The sequence below is a fragment of the Microcaecilia unicolor genome, chromosome 1, assembly GCF_901765095.1.
Source record: "Microcaecilia unicolor chromosome 1, aMicUni1.1, whole genome shotgun sequence".
In the NCBI taxonomy this organism is placed as follows: Eukaryota; Metazoa; Chordata; class Amphibia; order Gymnophiona; family Siphonopidae; genus Microcaecilia; species Microcaecilia unicolor.
The window spans coordinates 92,193,268-92,216,684 of NC_044031.1; the positions used below are offsets into that span (position 1 = coordinate 92,193,268).

The 23,417-nt window shown below is 51.0% G+C and overlaps 1 protein-coding gene across 8 annotated transcripts in view; it reads right to left on the reverse strand.

The window, feature by feature from the left end:
- Positions 1–23,417, reverse strand: part of CREM (cAMP responsive element modulator) — a 443,843-nt gene that overhangs the window by 237,529 nt on the left and 182,897 nt on the right. The window contains exon 2 of one of the 8 annotated variants that reach the window (XM_030199006.1): positions 131–272. The exons of the other annotated variants lie outside the window; for them this stretch is intronic. Coding sequence (XP_030054866.1) covers positions 131–176 — 46 coding nt within the window. The 5' untranslated portion in view covers positions 177–272. The remainder of the gene's footprint in view (positions 1–130; positions 273–23,417) is intronic. 8 annotated transcript variants of the gene reach the window in all.

The window sequence follows — 23,417 nt, forward strand, 5'->3', positions numbered from 1 at the left end:
CCCTTGCAAATTTATGCACTGGCAGGGAATTCCAAACATATTCTACATTGCATGTAGTCACAGAACCTCTCAGGATAAACTCATCATACTAGCAATGCAAATAATCAAATTACTTTATCTATGCATACACTATATTGTCCAGTGCTCGTCTGATAAATGGATGTTGGCATTGCCATAGTAGTGATAGCAGATGGAGTTCCCTCTTCTTCTGACTTTTCTTCATCAATCTTTGGAACCCCAGCACATCGGAGGACAGTTCATTCAGAATTTTTCTAGAATGTATAAAATAATTTCAAAATCCATAATAAATGAATGCTCTTCATACTAATGTAATGATCTTTTGTGACATCTCCATAACTAGAAACTCAGGCTGTGTCTATTAGAGTGGACATCAGATTACCATGACCACTGCCAGGAAAGAACCATCACAGTAATTCAAGCTCAAGTTTCAAATATATTTGATATACCACTTATCAATATAGTTTCTAAGCGCTAATAACTCTACTTCCAGTGTGGGCACAATAGGAAGGGTTAGGTCAGGAAAGGGAAGTTACTTGGAGTTCTAGTCTTTACATTTCTATGTGGTTTTAGGATGCGCTTTGACTTGCTTATACAGCATTTCGTGTGTACTGGTGTGATTCTGAAAGGACCGCTACAGGGAGTTTCACTTTGAAAATTAAAAATTTCAAAATTATGGAAGGCTTATTACTGCTTTCTAAATGTAAAATTATTATTTTACCAATAAAGCGAATGCTACTACCTGTAGAGGTATTCTCCGAGGACAGCAGGCTGATTGTTCTCACTGATGGGTGACGTCCACGGCAGCCCCTCCAATCGAAACTCTCTAGCAAGTCTTTCTAGTCCTCGCGCCCCCCGCGCGCACCGCGCATGCGCGCGCCGTCTTCCCCCCGAAACCGGCTCGAGCCGGCCAGTCCAGTATGTACAAATACACTTCAAGGAAACACAACTCCAACGGGGAGCGGGTGGTTTGTGAGAACAATCACCTGCTGTCCTCGGAGAATACTCTACAGGTATGTAGCATTCGCTTTCCTCCGAGGACAAGCAGGCTGCTTGTTCTCACTGATGGGTATCCCCAGCCCCCAGGCTCACTCAAACAACAACCTGGTCATTGGGCCTCGCAACGGCGAGGACATAACTGAGATTGACCTAAAAAATTTACCAACTAACGAGATGCAGCCTGGACAGAACAAACAGGGCCCTCGGGGGGTGGAGTTGGATCCTAAAGCCCAAACAGGTTCTGAAGAACACGACTGCCCGAACCGCTGTCCCGTCGGGTATCCTGCTGCAGGCAGTAATGAGATGTGAATGTGTGGACAGATGACCACGTCGCAGCTTTGCAATTTCTTCATGGAGGCTGACTTCAAGTGGGCTACCGACGCAGCCATGGCTCTAACATTATGACCGTGACATGACCCTCAAGAGCCAGCCCGCCTGGCGTAAGTGAAGGAAATGCAATCTGCTAGCCAATTGGATATGGTGCGTTTCCCTACAGCCACTCCCCTCCTATTGGGATCAAAAGAAACAACAATTGGGCGGACTGTCTGTGGGGCTGTGTCCGCTCCAGGTAGAAGGCCAATGCTCTCTTGCAGTCCAATGTGTGCAGCTGACGTTCAGCAGGGCAGGAATGAGGACGGGGAAGAATGTTGGCAAGACAATTGACGGTTCAGATGGAACTCCGACACGACCTTTGGCAAGAACTTAGGGGAGTGCGGAGGACTACTCTGTTATGATGAATTTGTGTAAGGGGCCTGGGCTACCAGGCCTGAAGCTCACTGACTCTACGAGCTGAAGTAACTGCCACCAAGAAAATGACCTTCCAGGTCAAGTACTTCAGATGCAGGAATTCTGGCTCAAAGAGGTTTCATCAGCTGGGTGAGAACGACATTGAGATCCCATGACACTGTAGGAGGCTTGACAGGGGGCTTTGACAAAAGCAAACCTCTCATGAAGCAAACAAACTAAGGCTGTCCCGAGATCGGCTTACCTTCCACATGTAATGGTATGCACTGATTGCACTAAGGTGAACTCTTACAGAGTTGGTCTTGAGACCAGACTCGACAAGTGCAGAAGGTATTCAAGCAGGGTCTGTGTAGGACAAGAGCGAGGAGCTAGGGCCTTGCTGTCACACCAGACGGCAAACCTCCTCCACAGAAAGAAGTAACCTCCTCTTAGTGGAATCTTTCCTGGAAGCACAAGACGCGGGAGACAACCCTCTGACAGACCCAAAAAGGCAAAGTCTACGCTCTCACATCCAGGGCCGTGAGAGCCAGGGACCGGAGGCTGGATGTAGAAGAACCCCTTCGTCCTGCGTGATGAGGGTCGAAAACACTCCAATCTCCACGGTTCTTCTGAGGATAACTCCAGAAGAAGAGGGAACCAATCTGACGCGGCCAAAAAGGCGCAATCAAACATGGTGCCTCGGTCTTGCTTGAGTTTCAACAAGTCTTCCCCACCAGAGGAATGGGAGGATAAGCATACAGCAGGCCCTCCCCCCAATCCAGGAGGAAGGCATCCGATGCCAGTCTGCCGGGGGCCTGAAGCCTGGAACAGAACTGAGGGACTTTGTGGTTCACTCGAGATGCGAAGAGATCCACCAAGGGGTGCCCCACGCTTGGAAGATCTGGCGCACCACTCTGGAGTTGAGCGACCACTCGTGAGGTTGCATAATCCGGCTCAGTCTGTCGGCCAGACTGTTTTACGCCTGCCATATGTGGCTTGGAGCACCATGCCGAGACGGCGAGCCCAGAGCCACATGCTGACGGCTTCCTGACACAGGGGGCGAGATCCGGTGCCCCCCTGCTTGTTGACATAGTACATGGCAACCTGGTTGTCTGTCTGAATTTGGATAATTTGATGGGACAGCCGATCTCTGAAAGCCTTCAGAGCGTTCCAGATCGCTCGCAACTCCAGGAGATTGATCTGTAGACCGCGTTCCTGGAGGACCAGCTTCCTTGGGTGTGAAGCCCATCGCATGAGCTCCCCATCCCAGGAGAGACGCATCCGTTGTCAGCACTTTTTGTGGCTGAGGAATTTGGAAAGGACGTCCCAGAGTCAAATTGGACCAGATTGTCCCACCAATACAGGGATTCGAGAAAACTCGTGGACAGGTGGATCACGTCTTCTAGACCCCCAGCAGCCTGATACCACTGGGAGGCTAGGGTCCATTGAGCAGATCTCATGTGAAGGACGGGCCATGGGAGTCACATGAACTGTGGAGGCCATGTGGCCCAGCAATCTCAACATCTGCCGAGCTGTTGATCTGCTGGGACGCTCGCACCCGCGAGACGAGGGACACAAGTTGTTGGCCCTCGTCTCTGGGAGATAGGCGCGAGCCGTCCGAGAATCCAGCAGAGCTCCTATGAATTCGAGTTTCTGCACTGGGAGAAGATGGGACTTGATAATTTATCACAAACCCCAGTAGCTCCAGGAGGCAGAATAGTCATCTGCATGGACTGCAGGGCTCCTGCCTCGGATGTGTTCTTCACCAGCCAATCGTCGAGATATGGGAACACGTGCACCCCCAGCCTGCGAAGTGCCGCTGCTAACCACAGCTAGGCACTTTGTGAACACCCTGGGCGCAGAGGGCGAGCCCAAAGGGTAGCACACAGTACTGGAAGTGGCGTGTGCCCAACTGAAATCGCAGATACTGTCTGTGAGCTGGCAGTATCGGGATGTGTGTGTAGGCATCCTTCAGTCCAGAGAGCATAGCCAATCGTTTTGCGTGAATCATGGGGAGAAGGGTGACCCAGGGAAAGCATCCTGACTTTTCTTTACGAGATATTTGTGTCAGGGCCCTTAGTCTAGGATGGGACGCATCCCCCCTGTTTTCTTTTCCACAAGGAAGTACCTGGAATAGAATCCCAGCCCTTCTTGCCCGGATGGCACGGGCTCGACCACATTGGCGCTGAGAAGGCGGAGAGTTCCTCTGCAAGTACCTGCTTTGCTGGAAGCTGTAGGATGAGCTCCCGGTGGACAATTTGAGGTTTTGAGGCCAAATTGAGGTGTATCCTTGCCGGACTATTTGCAGAACCCACTGATCGGAGGTTTATGAGAGGCCACCTTTGGTGAAAAGCTTTCAACCTCCCTCCGACCGGCAGGTCGCCCGGCACTGACACTTGGATGTCGGCTATGCTCTGCTGGAGCCAGTCAAAGCTCGCCCCTTGCTTTTGCGGGGGAGCCGCGGGGCCTGCTGAGGCGCACGCTGCTGACGAGAGCGAGCACGCTGGGGCTTAGCCTGGGCCGCAGGCTTGTCGGAAGGAGGATTGTACCTACGCGTTACCAGAAGCATAGGGAACATTCTTCCTTCCCCCAAAAATCTTCTACCTGTAGAGGTAGATGCTGAAGGCTGCCGGCGGGAGAACTTGTCGAATGCGGTGCCCGCTGGTGGAGGACTCTAACCACCTGCTCGACTTTCTCTCCAAAAATGTGTCGCACGGCAAGGCGAGTCCGCAATCCGCTGCTGAGGTCTATTCTCCAGGTCGGCGGCACGCAGCCCATGAGAGCCTGCACATCACCCACACCTTGAGCAGCGCCCTGGAGCCCGCAACATCAAAGGTGTCATACAACCTCTTGGCCAGGAATTTTCTGCACGCCTTCAGACTGCCTGACCACCTCCTGAAAAGGCTTGCTTGCTCAGGGGGAGAGCATCAACCAAGCCCGCCAAGCTGCCGCACATTGTTTCCGCATGTGTATGCTCGTGTAGAGCTGGTAAGACTGGATTTTGGCCACGAGCATAGAGGAATGGTAGGCCTTCCTCCCAAAGGAGTCTAAGGTTCTAGAGTCCCTTGCCCGGGGGCGCCGAAGCATGCTCCCTAGAACTCTTAGCCTTCTTTAGGGCCAGATCCACAACTCCAGATCATGAGGCAACTGGGTGCGCATCAGATCTGGGTCCCCATGGATCCGGTACTGGGACTCGATCTTCTTGGGGATGTGGGGATTAGTTAGAGGTTTTGTCCAGTTCGCAAGCAATGTCTTTTTAGGACATGGTGCAAGGGAACAGTGGACGCTTCCTTAGTGGAGAAGGATAGTCCAGGAGCTCAAACATTTCAGCCCTGGGCTCGTCCTCCACAACCACCGGGAAGGGGATGGCCGTAGACATCTCCCGGACAAAGGAAGCGAAAGACAGACTCTCAGGAGGAGAAAGCTGTCTTTCAGGAGAGGGGAGTGGGATCAGAAGGAAGAACCCTCAGACTCCTCGTCAGAGAAATATCTGGGGTCTTCTTCTTCCTCCCACGAGGCCTCACCCTCGGTGTCAGACACAGTTCACGAACCTGTGTCTGCAACCTCGCCCGGCTCGACTCAGTGGAGCCACGTCCACGATGGGGGCGTCGAGAGGTAGACTCCCTGGCCCGCATCGGCGAAGCTCCCTCCGCCGACGTAGTCGGGGAGCCCTCCTGGGAGGTGGCCGCACGTCGGGGGACCTCACCCCGGGCGATGGGCCAACCGGCGCCAACGCTCGACGGTACCGGAGGCGCAAGCACCGCCGGTACCGGAGGGGTAGGGCGCAACAGCTCTCCCAGAATCTCTGGGAGAACGGCCCGGAGGCTCTCGTTCAGAGCGGCTGCAGAGAAAGGCAAAGAGGTCGATGCAGGCGTCGACGTCAGAACCTGTTCCGGCGAGGAGGCTGTTCCGGGCTGTCCAGAGTGGAGCGCATCGACACCTCTTGTACAGAGGGTGAGCGGTCCTCTCGGTGCCGATGCCTGCTGGGTGCCGACTCCCTCGGCGACCCAGAGCTCTCGGTGCCGACGCGGGGAGGCGACCGGTGTCGATGCTTCTTCGATTTCTTCCGAAGCATGTCACCGGAGCTCCCCGGCACCGACGAGGAGGACGTAGAATCCAGCCGTCGCTTCCTCGGGGCCGAGGCCAAAGGAGGTCGGTCTCGGGGGGGCTGTACCGCAGGAGCCCTCAGGGTAGGAGGAGACCCACCCGAAGGCTCACCGCCACCAGCAGGGGAATGGACAGCCCTCACCTGCACTCCTGACGATGCACCACCGTCCGACGACATCAGCAGACGAGGTCCCGGTACCACCGACGTCGATGCAGCTATCCGATGTCTCGGCGCCGATGCAGAGGCCCGATGCCTCGACGGAAAAATCGCGCTGGCGAAATCAAAGTCCGAAATGACGGAAAAAGAGCACCAAAAAATTTGTAAGGGAGAAAATCTCGACCGAGGCCGAAAAGAGGCCTACCCGACGACGAAAGAAAAACTTATCGGGGCAAAAAGCTGGAAGTACGGGGAGGATTAACATGAAACCCGGGGGGGGGGGGGGGGGGGGGTTCCGGAGCACTTCCCGACACTTGAAAGACTTTTCCGAAGAAAAAAACACGTCAAAATAAATTTGGACGCGCGAGGTCGACTTTCCGGGGCTCGACACGGCGAAAACACGACCGTACCGAGTGCGGACAAAAGAAGACTGGCCGGCTCGAGCCGGTTTCGGGCGGGAAGACGGCCGCGCATGCGCGGTGCGCGCGGGCGCGCGAGGACTAGCAAAGGACTTTGCTAGAGAAGTTTCCGATTGGAGGGGCTGCCGTGGACGTCACCCATCAGTGAGAACAAGCAGCCTGCTTGTCCTCGGAGAAACATGAATTGATACAAAACTGAGCATTTTACAGAGTCCAGAATTGGGTCTCAGATTTCAGTGTTAAGGTCGCCACCAAAGGTCTACTTTTAGCTGAAATACTTACCTGCAACTGATGTGACATAGAATTTCTCCAAAGCTCTATTAATCTTCTCAGTACTCTCAGACCACTAGCACAAGCTCCTCTACAGTCAACTTATAAAAGGCAGCTTCTCCACTCTGGGCATGAGTGTGAGAGAAATATGGTGAAATAACTATCAACTGATTAAGTAACTACCAATAATAAGATGCAGGCAGCAGTCCAGCAGCAAAATGGAGGGTATCCAGTCTTTTGCACCGAGTGTCACATGTTTGATTATGTCCCAGTTGGTGAGACATCATATGTGTGTGTACTTGGTGAAAAGAGCTCCTAGTACTCAGGGAATGGGTCCAATCACTGGAGGCTAGACTAGCAGACTTGGAGTAGCTGAGGCAGACAGAGAGCTTTATAGAGATGGCCTACAGGACATAGTAGAAAAGTCCCACCTCCAGTCTGGCAACCTCTGTGCTGCCATGGAGGAAAAAGGTCACCTGAAGGGATAGTATCACCATGGAGAGGCAAGAAGTGATCCTGTAGCCAGGCCCTGCCTTCAGTGGATTCAATATCCTCTCGCACCGAGGATGTCTGTCTAGGGTCTTCTGCCCAGGAGGGAAAGGGTAGGATGGTCGTTTTAGTTAGAGATTTAATCATTAAGCATGTAGTTAGTTGGGTGGCTGGTGGACTGGTGGGCACGAGGATCGATTGGTCATTTGCTTGCCTGGTGTGAATCAGGGGCCCCCACAGATTTAGCCCTGGTCCCCTCTACTTTCAACCCCCTCCCCCGCCGCTTTCGACCCCCCCCCACCCCCCCCCCCCCGTCAGCTTTCTTCTTCAGTGCCGGCCTCCGGCACATTCGCTGATCTGTGCTGCGAGTCCTGATGACGTCCTACATGCACGTCAATGTGCAGGACGTGCATGCAGGACATCAGTCAGGACTCACAGCACAGATCAGCGAATGCGCCGGAGTCTAGACCGGTGCTGAAGAAGACTAAGGCTGGCGGGGGTTGGGGACCCCTGCCAGCAAAGGTACCTAGCGGTGGCTGCGGTCAAAAATGGCAGGGGAGGGGTGGCGGGGTCCGAAAGTGGCGGGGGGGAGGTGGGCTAAAATGTGCCCCCCCCCCCCCACCTTGGGCTCTAGACCCCCCCTCCCGCTGAGGTCTGGCTACGCCCCTGGTACGAATGTGGAGGACCTCACGCATCACCTAGATAAGATTTTAGACAGTGCTTGGGAGAAGCTTGTTATCTTGGTACATTTGGGTACCAATAACATAGGAAAATATGGGAGGGAGGTTGTGGAAGCCAAATGTAGGCTCTTAGGTAGAAATCTGAAATCCAAAATCTCCAGGGTAGCACTTCTGAGTTTCCAGTTCCATGTGTAGGACCCAAGAAACAGGCAGAGCTCTGGAATCTCAATGTGTGGATGAGAAGATAATGCAGGGTTTTAGATTTATTAGGAACTGGGCAACATTCGGGGTGGGGTGGGGGGCGCTTTTCAGGAAAGATGGGCTCCACCTTAAACAGAGTGAAATCAGGCTGCTGGCATCAACATTAAAAAGGAGATAGATGAGCTTCTGACTAGAAACAGAGAGAAGGCCAACAGTCATTGAAAAGCACATGACCATATATTTAAATCATATCACCAAAAAACAGAAGATACGGCATCTCGATATCGAGGTTGCAATAAAGACCATACTAAACCAGGTGTCTTTAAATAAACAGCAGACAGATTTTAAATATTGCATATTATCACTGTCAACTGCTAAGCAATTTGTAAATAGGAATAACAAACATTGTTTGAAATGTCTGTATGCTAATGCCAGTAGACTAAGAAATAAGAAGGGGAAGTTAGATTTAATAGGTATCAGAGACCTGGTGGAAGGATGATAACCAAGGTAAAATTATGTATCATACCTGATAATTTTCTTTCCCTTAATCATAGCCAATCAATCCATAGACTGGTGGGTTGTATCCATCTACCAGCAGGTGGAGATAGAGAGCAATCTTTTGCCTCCCTATATGTGGTCACGTGCTACCGGAAACTCCTCAGTATGTCGATATCAAAGCTCCATCCGCAGGACTCAGCACTTAGAGAATTACACCCACAAAGGGACACTCTGCCCAGCTCACCACCGCCGAAGCGGGGGAGGGGAAATATTCCAGCGCACCACCGCCGGGGCGGTGGGCGGGAAAACACACCCGCCGACGCAGGGGGAACTGGCTTATCCTGCTACCGCAAACCGCGGGAGGAGCTGGCTTACCGCCGAAGCGGGAGGGATACAAAGCTACCCTACAGCCGCACGAAGCGGGAGGGAGCGCCGGCATAATTTGGTTATCAATCCAGCCACCGCCGAAACGGGGGGAGAGGAAGCAGCAGCTCACTGTAACACAAAATCGTCTCAACTCGAAGAGACTTCAATTGGAAGAACTTGAACACGAAGTCCTCGTGAACAGGAAATGAAGACTGAACTTGAACCTGAAATATAACCAGAACACAAACAATACAGATATCTGGGAGAGGCTATGGATTGATCGGCTATGATTAAGGGAAAGAAAATTATCAGGTATGATACATAATTTTACCTTCCCTATCATCAAGCCGATCAATCCATAGACTGATGGGATGTACCGAAGCAGTACTCACCCAGGGCGGGACATGGAAATCCCTGAACGCAAAACTGAAGCCCCAAACTGGGCCTCGGCCCGAGCAGCCACATCCAAGCGGTAATGTCGTGAGAAGGTATGAGCCAATGACCAAGTAGCCGCTCTGCAAATCTCTTACAAGGATACAGATCTGGACTCCGCCAACGAGGCTGCTTGTGCTCTAGTAGAGTGTGCCTTCAGCTGAATAGGCAGAATCTTTCCTGCCGCTACATAAGCTGCCGCGATCGTCTCCTTGACCCAACGTGCCACCATAGGCTTAGATGCCTGCAGACCCTTACGAGGGCCTGCGAACAGCACGAACAGATGATCTGACTTCCGGAAATCATTGGTCACTTCCAAGTATCTGATGATGACCCATCTAACATCCAGGTATTTGAGCGCAGGGTACTCCTCTGGGTAGTCCTCCCTACGAAAGGAGGATAGGTAAAGCTGCTGATTCACATGGAATCGAGAAACAATCTTGGACAGGAAGGACGACACTGGGCGAATCGATACTCCTGCCTCAGTGAATCGCAGGAACGGTTCTTTACACGAGAGCGCCTGGAGCTCGGAAACTCTTCTGGCTGATGTGATAGCCACCAGGAAGACTGCTTTCAACGTCAGGTCCTTCAGCGATGCCCTTGGCAAGGGCTCGAAGGGCGGCTTCTGCAAGGTCCGTAGCACCAGATTGAGATTCCACGTAGGAACTATCGAGTGCAGAGGGGGGCCCAGATGATTAACTCCTTTGAGAAAGCGTACCACATCCGGCTGTGCAGCCAGGGAAGCCCCCTTCAGACAACCCCTGAAGCAAGCTAGAGCCGCCACCTGTACTTTCAGTGAACTGAGCGACAGGCCTTTCTCCAGCCCCTCTTGCAGGAACGCCAACACTGAAGATATTGGAGCAGTGAAGGGCGATACAGAGCCTGCCTCGAACCACGATGCAAAGGTACGCCAAACCCTGGCGTAAGTGGTGGAAGTAGAGCGCTTCCTCGCTCTCAGCATAGTGGCTATGACCTTGTCTGAGAAGCCCTTCTTCCTCAGACGCTTCCGCTCAAGAGCCAGGCCGTAAGACCAAAGGGGGAGGGATCCTCCATCACCACGGGACCCTGATGTAAGAGGCCCCGCTCCGCTGGCAGCAGCAGAGGGCCGTCCACCGAGAGTCTGACTAAGTCCGCATACCAGGGACGTCTGGGCCAATCCGGAGCCACCAGGATCACCCGGCCCGGATGCTTTGCCACCCGGCCTAGCACCCTGCCCAACATGGGCCAGGGCGGGAACACGTAGAGAAGCTCCTCTGCCGGCCAGTACTGGAGAAGAGCATTGACTCCCAGAGATCGAGGGTCCCGTCCCCTGCTGAAAAAGCGCGGCACTTGGCAATTGGCCAGGACACCATCAGATCCAGGCTCGGCCGGCCCCAGCATTTCGTGATGTCCAAGAACGCCCGAGCAGACAGTTGCCACTCTCCGGGATCCAAGGTATGGCGACTGAGAAAGTCCGCCTTGACATTCATGACTCCCGCAATGTGGGCCGCCGACAGCTGTTCCAGATTCGCTTTCCGCCCACAGGCATAGCTTCATGGCCTCCTTGGCTAGAGGGGCGCTCCTGGTGCCTCCCTGGCGATTGACATAGGCCACAGCCGTGGCATTGTCCGACAGGACCCATACAGGCCTCAGCACCAGTACCGGGAGAAACTCTAGAAGCGCCAACCGAATGGCTCGGAGCTCCAGGAGGTTGATGGACCATTTCGTCTCTGCAGGAGACCAGAGCCCCTGCGTTGTCCGTCCCAGGCAGTGGGCTCCCCAGCCCATCAAGCAGGCGTCCGTCGTGACGACAACCCACTCCGGGGTCGTAAGAGGCATTCCTGCGGACAGCTTGCCTGGCCTCAGCCACCAGCTCAGCGTCTTTCGCACCGCTGGATCCAAAGGAAGGCGTTTGGCGTAATCCTCCAAGACTGGAGTCCACCGCCGCAGAAGAGAGTGCTGTAGTGGTCTCATATGAGCCCTGGCCCAGGGCACTACCTCCATCGTGGCCGTCATGGAGCCCAATAGCTGCACATAGTCCCAAGCTCAAGAGTAGAGGAGGCTAGGAACTGGCCCACCTGGGTCTGAAGCTTGACTCCCCGGTTGTCCGGCAGGAACACTCTGCCCATTTGGGTGTCGATCGAACTCCCAGATACTCCAGGGACTGAGTTGGGTGCAGCTGGCTTTTCTCCCAGTTGATGATCCATCCCAGGGAGCTCAGAACAGCAATGACCGTGTCTGTAGCTCTCCCCGCACTCCGCATAGGAAGGGGCTCGGATCAGCCAGTCGTCCAGATAGGGATGGACTTGCACTCCCTCCTTGCGGAGGAATGCCGCGATGACCACCATTACTTTGGAGAACTTCCGCGGAGCCGTAGCCAACCCAAACGGGAGGGCTCTGAACTGGAAGTGTCGGCCCAGCACTGCAAAGCGCAGAAAGCGCTGATGAGGCGGCCAGATTGGGAATATGTAGGTAAGCTTCCTTGATGTCCAGAGAGGCCAGGAATTCTCCCTTTTTCAACCGCAGCTATTACGGAGCGGAGGGTCCTCCATCCGGAAGTGCCGAACTTTCAAGGCCTGATTGACTCCCTTGAGGTCGAGAATAGGCCGAGCAGACCCTTCTTTCTTTGGTACCACAAAGTAAATGGAGTAGCACCCCCTTGCCAAGCTGATCTACTGGCACCGGGACCACCGCGCCCAGGCGGATCAGGTTGCTCAAAGTCTGCTGCACGGCAGCTGCTTTGACCTGAGACTTGCAAGGAGAGGTTACAAACCCGTCTCTTAGGGGTCGGCAGAACTCTAGCTTGTAGCCATCTCTGATGACTTCCAGAACCCAAGCGTCTGAAGTTACCCTGGTCCCTCGCCCAGAAACGAGGACAACCTTCCTCCTATCTGCACTGGGCCATGGACCAGATCCCCGTCATTGGGTACGCGACCCTGGGGGGCGCGCCGGAGGACGAATCTCCGGTACGGCGGTCCCTACGAAAGGAATGCTGCTTGGGGGAGAAGTTCCGCTTAAAGGAGCGGAGGCAGAGGAGGCCGACTTGCCCGGTCGATACCGACAGGCTTCCTGGAATCGGCCCTTAGACGGACCAGGACGGGCACTGCCGGTCCGAGTCCTGACCTCCGGCAACCTCTTGCCCTTGGACGTGCCGAGCTCCGTCACAATCTTGTCCAGCTCGTCCCCAAAGAGCAGCTTGCCTTTAAAAGGCAACTTGGCTAGGCGAGATTTAGAGGCATGGTCAGCAGACCAGTGCTTCAGCCAGAGCCACCGCCGCGCAGAGACTGTCTGAGCCATGCCCTTGGCTGAGGCTCTCAAAACATCATACAGCAAGTCTGCCAAGTAGGCCAGACCCGACTCCAGGGTCGGCCATTCTGCCCTCCAGGAAGGGTCCAAGGGGGAAGCCCGCTGCAAAACAGTAAGGCACGCCCTAGCCACGTAGGAGCCGCAAACCGAGGCTTGCAAACTCAGAGCAGCCACCTCAAAGGACGACTTTAAGGCCGCCTCCATTCTCCTGTCTTGGGCGTCCTTCAGGGCAGTGCCACCTTCCACCGGCAGCGCCGTTTTTCCTTAGTCACGGCAGTGAGTAAGGAATCTACCGTGGGCCAGACAAAGGCTTCCCACTCCCCCTCAGGAAAGGGGTACAGGCGGGACATAGCCCTGGCTACTTTCAGGCTCGCCTCAGGGGCATCCCATTGCGCTGAAATTAAGGTCTGCATGGCTTCATGCACGTGGAAGGTTCTAGGCGGGTGCTTCGTTCCCAGCATAATAGCACAGCCAGTAGAGGCTGAGAGAGAGCCTTCCTCCGGAGAGGCAATCTTCAAAATGCTCATGGCCTGCACAAGCAGGTTGGGCAAATCCTCTGAGCGAAAAAGCTGCGCTGTAGAGGGGTCGTCCGCTCCACCCGAGCAGGGATCAGTCTCTTCCATCGATTCCGCTAAGGATCTCCCGGAGAACTCAGACATGCTGCCGTCATCCACATCAGAGGAGACCGAGTCCCCCGAGGGTGGAAGATCCACCCGAGGGCGCTTAAGCATAAAGGCCTCATCACCCCCGATTAGAGAGGTGGGCAGAGGCAGTGTCTGCATAAGAAAGGCCTGATGCAGCAGCAAAATGAACTCAGGGGAGAAACCCCCCCAGTCTGTGCATTCTGCAGCCTGTGCCGCGGCCCTAGAGGTGCCCTCCATCTGCGCTCCCAGTAGCGGGGGAGAGGCGTGTTGTGCGTCCAAAATGGCGTCCGACACAAAACTCCGAGAAGGAGCCGCGCGGGAAGAAGGGGCGTTTTAATTTTGCCGACTTCTTACTGTCGCCCGATTCAAGGACGACCAAGCTGTTAACGTCTCCCATCTCGAGGGCGGCCCAAGAAGAAACCGACTGAGCCTGTGGCCGGTCATGACCGGGAGGGGCGGCCAACAGGGGATGGGCGCCTAAGGCAGGAAAGGCCGCCGCGCCGGGGGAAAAACCGGTGAACTCTCCCGGTTCCGAAAGGGCGCCTCTACCTTCGATCCTCCCGCTTCCCCCGCTATGCGCACGAATGCGTTCCGGAGAGCGTCTTTTTGCGCCCTTGCCATCCGCGGCCATAGCCACATGGAGACCGTTCGGGGAACCCCCTGCCCGCTAGTAAAAGGTAAAAATTACCTGCTTCTTGCTCCGAGCAGCGACGACTTGTTTCCAGTGAGCAGCTGCAAATGGACGTCCTTTTTGAACGTTTTAAAAATTCTTTTTTTTTTTTTTAACGGAGCCAGCGGGAGGGGGGAGAAAAGGAGGGACCTGGAACCACCAGGTTTGCACTTGCTCACGAAGAGCCCTCAACCCCAGGTACTCAACAAAACCTAAACAATTAGGCTTGGAGACCTAGCCAGAGCTGCTGCTGTGTGACCACACACCTGCTGAGATAGAGAACATACTGAGGAATTTCCGGTAGCACATGACCACATATAGGGAGGCAAAAGATTGCTCTCTATCTCCACCTGCTAGTAGATGGACACAACCCACCAGTCTATGGATTGATCGGCTTGATGATAGGGAAATGGACATTGTCATACCAGGATACAAATTATATTGCAGTGGACTGAATTGGTGGAGTGTGCATTATAAATTAGAGAGAGCCTTGAATCAAATAGACTAAAAAATCTACAGGAGACAACACACATCTTAGAATCCCTATAGATAGAAGCTCCTTGTGTGAAGGGGAAAGGATGGGTGAAAGGAATATACTATAGTCCACCTGGCCAGGATGAACAGAGAAACACAGAAATGTTAACAGAAATTAGGGAGGCCGACGTTGCTACCCGCCCCCCCCCCCCCCCCCCCCCCGAGGTCGCCGCCACCCGCTCCCCCCACCCGGAGTTGCTGCCCACCGCCCCTCCTCTACCCGGCCCGAGCACTCTCTTCGGTATTGAACTTACATCGCCGACACGCAGCAAGCAGATCAGCTGAGCTCCCGTCGGCCTTCCTTCCCTGCCTGTGTCCCGCCCTCGCCGACGTTATGTCACACGAGGGCGGGACATAGGCAGAGAAGGAAGGCCGACGGGACCTCTGCTGATCTGCGTGCTGTGTTTCGGCGACGTAAGTTCAATAGCGAAGAGAGGGCCCGGGCCGGGTGGAGGGGTGGCGGCGGCGGCGACTCTGGGGAGAGACCGGTAGCGGCGACCTCTGGGGGGGGCCCTGCAGCAGCGAGGGGAGGGGGCCTTGGAAAAACCCCATACTAGCCCGTTTTAACGAGCTCAACGGCTAGTAAGAGATAAGTGAACTGTGTCTTCTTCTGTATGTCATTGCCAATAACCTGTTTTATATATATTTCAAACAGGCCTTACTACAAAAGCAATCTAATAACTGCAGAGTAGTCAATATAATCACACAATATAAACAATCTGCAATTTAAATTCTCCAAATTAATATATCTAGCAATGGACCATCAGAGGTGAACCCCCATTAAGATATCTCATTTGAAGTAGGTGTTACACCTTATGTCATCATTAGTCATATAACAGTTCTTTTTATTCTTTCATATGTATGTTTATTTTTCACTCCATTTTCCACTTATTTACTTATATACTTTTTACTTTTTTTTTTTTTACTAAGGGGACCAAGGGGAGCATGATGAAATTTCACCACAGTATACATTAAGGGGACTGCCTTATAATAGAACAGGCAAAACACGTGTCGGCACATAGCCCCTTTAGAAGGCTATCTGAAGATAAATACTTTTTTTTTTTTTTTACTAAAAATCAAGTAAAAAGTGCATAAGCTAATAAGTAAATAAGAGGAAAATGGAGTGAAAAATGAACTGCTATACAGACTGATGATGACATATGGTGTTCCACCCAATTCCAAAAAATGAGACATCATCTTAATGGAAGTTCACCTCCGATGGTCCGTTGCTAGATATAGTTAATTTTGAGAATTTAAATTGCAGATCGTTTATATTGAGTGTTATATATGTTGCCAAGTTACTTAACTGTTTAATAATAAATGTCCATTACAAATTCTCTACTGATCAGAGATCGGGGGTACTCAATTGAAAATTGTTTGACTTAGGGAGTAACTGACCCCCTCCCACCAGCTATGGTGTAGATGGCTCCGGAAACATGGAAATTCAGTGCCTAAGCCTGGACATGGCATTGAATTTCTAGGCATAACACCACCAGTAGTCAGTAGAACACTGAGCACTGCTGGCTGAATATCGGCCCCCAAGCCTTTATCAATTAAATTTTTAACTGACAACTTGGTTAAAATTAACTGGTGACGTGCCTGAATATCAACCCTTAATTTTTAAATTAATGTATTTATTTTTTTGTTAGTCAAATAGCTTTCTTCTGTTCCTTTGGGTTTCAACTCAACTAGAACTGGCATTTATTTGCAAATGTAGGCCTTTACCCTATGTTAACCATCTACCTATCAAATTAGACCAGTGATGTTCATTGGCCAAGGGCTGAAAACCACAACTCCCTACAGAGCCAGTATAAGTGTACCGCAAGTGCTACTGCTGCTGACCAATGGCTCAGTCCGCCACCTCAAAGGGCTATGAATAAAACCTTCACAATATTCTAGACAAATCAGGGAATCGAACCAGGTCCTCTACACCAGTAGTTTTCAACCCAGTCCTCAAGGACCACCTGGCCAGTTGGGTTTTCAGCAAATTCACAATGAATATGGATGAGATGTATTAATATGCACTTACTCCACTGCATGCAAATCTCTCTCATGCATTTTCATTGTGGATATGCTGAAAACCCAACTGGCCAGTTGGTCCTTGCGAACTGGGTTGAAACCTACTGTTCTACATTGCAATGCACAGCACTTACGGCTGAGCCACTGGCCAGTCCAACAATATGCATGTTTTATGCAAGATGTCAAATATTTGTAAAATTATATGATTAGACAGACAGACAAGACAATTAAACCAAAAATAACTACTATGGCAGAAACAGATGCCACCTTAACTCATTTACTGAGGTACGACCTTTGGGACCAGAAACCGTTTTGTCATATTTAGATTTTGTTTTAGGTTTTTTTTTTTTAATACTGTTAGGTGTCAGCAGGTGCTGGCATCCAACAGTTTAAAAAAAAAAAAGCACTACAACAAAGTTACTCACCTGTAGCAGGACATACATGTACTCATATGAGTGACATCATCCAGAGCCCTACCCAGATACACTCCTCATCATTCTATTATTAGAAGCTTTTGGGGAGCCTCCTTTCTAACCGACCACGATAGCAGTGTCGGGGGAAAGAGGGGATTAGGGAGGGGGCAGGGGGAAGGCAGGGCAGGGACGGAAGGGGAGTTTGGGGGGAGGGGGATGGCTTGAAGGTGGGTTCCTGGAATGTTAACGGACTCAACAACCTGGGGAAGAGAGCAAGGGTAATGAAAGAGATAAAAAGAGTGCGGTGCAAAGTGATATTCCTGCAAGAGACACATTTGAGACCCAGATATGGGCACCTGCTACGCACTAAAGAGTATAGTGAGGTGGTGACACATCAAGGGGCAGGAGGGAAGAAAATAGGGGGAGTAGCTATACTGATTGGGCAGATCTGTGGACTGACTATCACAAAAGAATTCAAAGACACAACAGGGAGATGTGTGGCCATAAGGGGACTGATACAGGGGACGGAGGTGACAATGATCAACATATATGCCCCAAATACAGGCCAGAGAGAGTTTTTCCACACCCTATGGGAAGAAATTCAAGGGTTTATAGGAGGGCAGGTAATTGTGGGAGGAGATTTCAACATAGCACCAGATGCGCGCCTGGACCACTCGGGAGGAGGGGGATACTAGTCAGGGACTGAAGGCACTTCGTAAATTTCTGAGTCACATGGAGTTGGTGGATAGCTGGAGGTTGGTACGGGGCACACAGAGGGGATACACATTTTACTCCCATGTGGCGAACATATATACCAGGATAGACGGGTTGTGGGTACACCGGAATTGGGCCCAAAGATAGTGGAGACCGAAATAGAACCGATTTCAATTTCAGACCATGCGATGGTATGGATCAGGTTGCAGGGATGGGGGTATGGAAAGAGGAATACTAGGTGGAAACTTAATGAGTCTCTATTGAGAGAGAAACAAGTGAGGGAAGAGGTGCAGGCGAGCATACAGGAATATTGGAGAATTAATGATACGGGGGAAGTGGGGGATGGGACTTTGTGGGATGCGATGAAGGCAGTGGTAAGGGGAATACTAATTAAATGGGGAGCCAGGAAAAAAAGAGAGAGGGAACAGATGATGGTGGCTTTGCGGCAGCGCTTAAGCAAATTGGAAAGAACCCACCAGAGAAAACCATCCCCACGAGTTTGGGAAGAGCTTAAGAAAGTTAGGGGAGAACTGGAACAGGGACAGATGGCAGAGGCGGAGTATATGAGAACGAGACTCCAACAGCAGTTTTTTCGGATTTGCTAATAAATCCAGTGCTATACTAGCAAGATGTCTCAGAGCGAAGCGGGTAAAGTCAAAGATACAAAAAATCAGAGATGGCAAGGGGGGGTGGGTGCATACAGACTCAGAAATAGAAACGGGATTTCTTAAATATTATAAAGAATTGTACAGAGCTCCAGAGGGGGAGTTGCCAGAGACCACAGCTAGATATCTGGATCAGATCCCTCCTGCAGAGATTGAGTGAAGAGGAGAGCCAAAGGATGGAGGAACCAATAAGACTGGGGCAAATAAAAGGGGTTATTACAAACCTCCCCAATGGTAAGGCTCCCAGGATAGATGGGTTCACGGCAAGGTTTTACAAACAATTTGAAAGCCTTGTCAGCCCGTTGTTGGTGAGGGTGGGCAATGGGGTCCTAGGGGGCTGGGGAGCTCCCGAGGTCAATGTTGGAAGCGGGGGTGACTGTCCTACCTAAACCGGGGAAAGATCCGATGGTATGTGGGTCACATTACTAAATGTGGATGCGAAAATCATAGCCAAGGTGCTGGCCAATAGATTGGGGCAGATTGTTGCCTAAATTAATAAATATCAGACCAATCCGGTTTTGTACCGGGGAGACAAGTAGGGGACAACATCAGAAGAACACTGCACCTGTTGTGGGAGGCCCAAAAAACAGAGACCAGGTTAGCCATACTACGATGGACACCGAAAAGGCTTCGACAAGGTTAATTGGGGTTCCTACGGGAGGTGTTACATAGAATGGGGTTAGGAGGGAATTTTAGCTTATGGGTGGAGGCACTGTATACTGCTTGAACATCAATGGGAGCTATTCTCCCTTTTTCCCCGATAGGTAGAGGAACGAGACAGGGATGCCCACTGTCCCCACTTCTTTTGCTCTCTATGTGGAACCGTTGGCAGTGAAGATCAGAGAACACCCGGGGGTGAGGGGAATGCGGATAGGAGACCGGGAACATCGCATAGCACTATTTGCAGATGACATGCTACTCTATGTAAAAGACCCGGGAGAAACATTGCCGGTAATCCTGAGGATATTTGAGGAATACGAGAAATATGCAGGGCTTAAGATAAATAGGGACAAAAGTGAGATCCTGGGAATATCCTTACAGGAGGAGGAGGCAGAGGTGAGAGAAAGGTTGAGTTTAAGTGGGCACGCCCAAAAAATTCGGTATTTAGGGATCCAGATACCGGAGGACCTAGAGAGGATATTCCCACTTAACTATGGGCAGCTACAAAAGGATAAAAAATGATATGTTGAGATGGAAAAACAAATGGTTGTCCTGGTGTGGAGGATGGCAGTGATCAAAATGAACGTGCTGCCGCGCATATTGTTTCTCTTTCAGACATTGCCGGTGGCAGTGCCAAACTGTTTCTTAAGAGATTGCAGAGTGCTATAATGAATTCATATGGGGCATCAAGAGACCGCGGTTGGCACGGAGGGTACTGGGGGGGGGGGGGGAAGGAGGGGGGGGAGAGCAGTCCCTAATTTGGAGTGGTACTACTGGGGATATCAAATGAAGATGATATTAGATTGGGAAAGGGGAACAGAGAAACCTGCAGTCCAGGTGGAGCAAGCTTATTGGCCACAAGGAACTTGAGGGAAAGGGCAAAGAGGGATTATAGTCCATTCCTGGGACATCTGTTGGAGGTATGGGGCGCGATGAGAAGACGATGGGGGCAGTGGGCAAGAGGTCATCCATGGCTCACCTCAGGTGGGAACCTAAATTTAGAGCGGGCAGGGAAAATGCCACATTTGTTAGATGGGAGCGGAGGGGCGTGGTGAGATTTAGAGATGGGATGCATAGGAGTGGGATGTGGACCTTTGAGGAAATGTGCGACAGGTATGAGATTCCCGAGGGAGACAGAATTGCGCACATACAATTAACACATTTCATGGGTAAGCAGGGCTGGAGGGGAGGAACACCACGGGAACGAGAAAGTTTGGAAAACATGTGGATATTGCTGGGGAAGGTCCCAAAATCCATTTCCGTGATATATGGGTTCTTTCAAGGGGATAGAGAGCGGGCATACCCATTCCAGGAGCTTGAGAAAGGGACCTGCAATATCACTTTACAGAACGGGAATGGGAAAACATATGTGGGGAAGTACAGAAAGCCTCGGTTGTGTATTAATATAAGAGAATGCCTATAAGGTTCTTGCGCGGTGGTACTACACACCAGAGAGGTTGAAAAGAATGTATCCAGGGACATCGGATGGGTGTTGGAGATGCAAAACACAGACAGGCACATTTCTCCTTGTGTGGTGGACATGCCCGAGGGTGGTAACATTTTGGCAAGCAGGTGATGAAAGTGCTGGTCCGTATAATGGGAGTATCCCTGGTGTATAGCCCCGGGCATGCTTGCTGGGAATGTACAATGAGCGAGAGGTGTGGGAAGAGAGTAAAATGTTGCACTGGGGTCTGGCAGCGGCTAAGTGTCTCATTGCGAGCTGCTGGAAATCAGTGGACCCCCCCAGATATAGGGGACTGGAAGGCTAAAGTAAGGCAATTGTGGTACATGGAGCAGCTAACGGTGTATAGAAGGGAGGGTGAACTCAAACGCAAGACAGGATGGACAGAGTCCAGCACATGATAGAGCATCTCTAAAGGGGTTGGACAAACATTCCAGGAAGGGGGGAGGGGGGAGGAGAGTTGTTGGGGAGAAGGGGTCAACACTTAGAGGGGGTAGGGGAGGGGGGAAGTATAATCAATTCCCAGTGTAAGATACCTAGTACAATTCATAAGGGGAAACATACAGGGGACATTATAGGTGGAGGGAATTGCAAAAAAAGGAATCAGGGGGGATTACAGGGAAGTAAATGTGGTTGTATTTTGCAGTAGGTGGATAGTTTGCTTGTTGGGACAAAGTTAAGAGACAGAGATAAGAAGAGTTGTGTACGTTCAGGATTGCTGGTTACAAATGTTAACAAAAGGAAAGATATATTTAGAAGTAGTTGACCAGTCTGTATGTAGAGATAAAGTTGAGAGATGGATATAAGATTTGATGTTATTCACAGAGGAATGGTTACAAATGTAAACATATGACAAATACAAAAAAAAAAAAAAGAAGCTTTGTAAGTGGTTACCTTAAACGCAAGCAACTTCCCGCCATAACCTGTCACAAGGACCAAGACACTCTAATAAAATAACAATTTTAAAAAAGTTTTTAGAAGTAACTCCTAGGGGAGGGGTGAGAGGATGTGTGTGCATGTGCGTCCTGCTGTCATCAGAGAACACCTGCTTCAGACAAGTAACTTCACTTTCTCGAGGACAAGGAGGACAAAAAAAGGACACATATAGAAATTCCTAGCTACGTAGAAACATGCTGTCATTTGCTTTCAGTGAAATACAGGCCGAGGGCTCAGACTACAGCTAGGAGCTAGGCCTCTAGAAATCAAAGACACTTCGACACAGATACATTTCACTGCAGCACAATGCTGAAGTAAGGGAACTGAGAGCAGACAGAGGGAGGGGGAATCTGCTCTGTAATAACGCTACATAGGCACTAGCAAGAAAGGCACAGCCAAGGATGTTTGGCTAGCTAGAAGATAGTAGTGTGGTCAGGTGCAAGTAAGGGGGGGGGGGGGTCTGAGGGAACAAAATGACATGTGAAGTCATTAATTCACAGATGTTGACATGAACATCATTTGTTGATACTTAGAGTTTGGGAACATGTGAAGTCATTATTATCAACCAATAATGGCCAAAGACTTCTGATGAGAAAGTTAAGGGTCCATAGGAATGAATGGTACAAGAAATGTAAAAAGGCAGTCTGTTAGGGTACCTGAGCAGAAGGCAGAGAGAGACAGAATGCACCTGCTGTGTGTCGCGAAGCGCTGTTCCACCATGTTCCAGATATGAATGCCTAATTGCCTGTACTGCCTTGGGTGAGATGCTAATAAACTATCTTCTTGTATCTCAGTGTGTTCTTCTAATTGTTGAGGGCGTTAATACTCAGGCTGTGTAAAACAGGCTGAGAATACAACGTGAAAGTAATCACCTATTTTCCAACTCAGTAGAAACCCTATTGCCTCCCCTGCCCAAACAATTAATACTACGGCCTTATAGCCATTTTATAGCCTCTATTATATTCACTACGATGGTGACCGGATCAAAGAGGGGAACAACAGTAAGGCCTGCAACAAGCTACGGCAAGAAACATTATTTTTATAAAATATTTTGTTTCTTTTTTTTTTTTTTGATAAACCTGGAACAGAAAAACAATGGGCCTAGGGAGGATAGAGTTGGATTCCAGACTCCCCCCCCCCCAACAAATTCTGTAGAACTGACCAATCAAACCAGCTGTCACATCAGGAATCTTGCTCTAAGCAGTAGTGAGATGTGAACGTATAGTCTGAAGACTACTACTACTACATATCATATCTATAGCGCTACTAGACGTAAGCAGACCATGTTGCAGCCCTGCAGATCTCCTGAATGGAGGCTGACTTCAAATGGACTGCCAACACGGCCTCTGCCCTGACACTGAGTCATGGCATGAACCTCTAGAGTCAACCCAACCTGGGCGTAAGAAAGGAGATGCAATCTGCCAGCCAAATGGATAAACTGCGTTTACTGATGGCTGCCCTGATCCTGTTAAGATCAAAAGAAACAAAGAACTGTCTATCGACTTTAGTTCACTTCACATAGAAGGCCAAGGTCACTTGCAGTCCAAGGTATAGAGTGTGTTTTCACCAGAATAGGCTGGACTGGAAGCGAATGATACATACCTGGTAGCAGGTGTTCTCCGAGGACAGCAGGCTGATTGTTCTCACGACTGGGTTGACGTCCACGGCAGTCCCCACCAACCGGAACAAAACTTTGCGGGCGGTCCCACACGCAGGGCACGCCCACCGCGCATGCGCGGCCGTCTTCCCGCCCCATGCGCGACCGTCCCGCTCAGTTGAATGAAAGCAAAAATTATGAAACGCAACTCCAAAAGGGGAGGAGGGAGGGTAGGTGAGAACAATCAGCCTGCTGTCCTCGGAGAACACCTGCTACAGGTATGTATCATTCGCTTTCTCCGAGGACAAGCAGGCTGCTTGTTCTCACGACTGGGTATCCCTAGCTCTCAGGCTCACTCAAAACAAGAACCCAGGTCAAATTTAACCTCGCAACGGCGAGGGTACAACAGAAAATTGACCACCGAAGAACAACTAACTGAGAGTGCAGCCTGACCAGAAT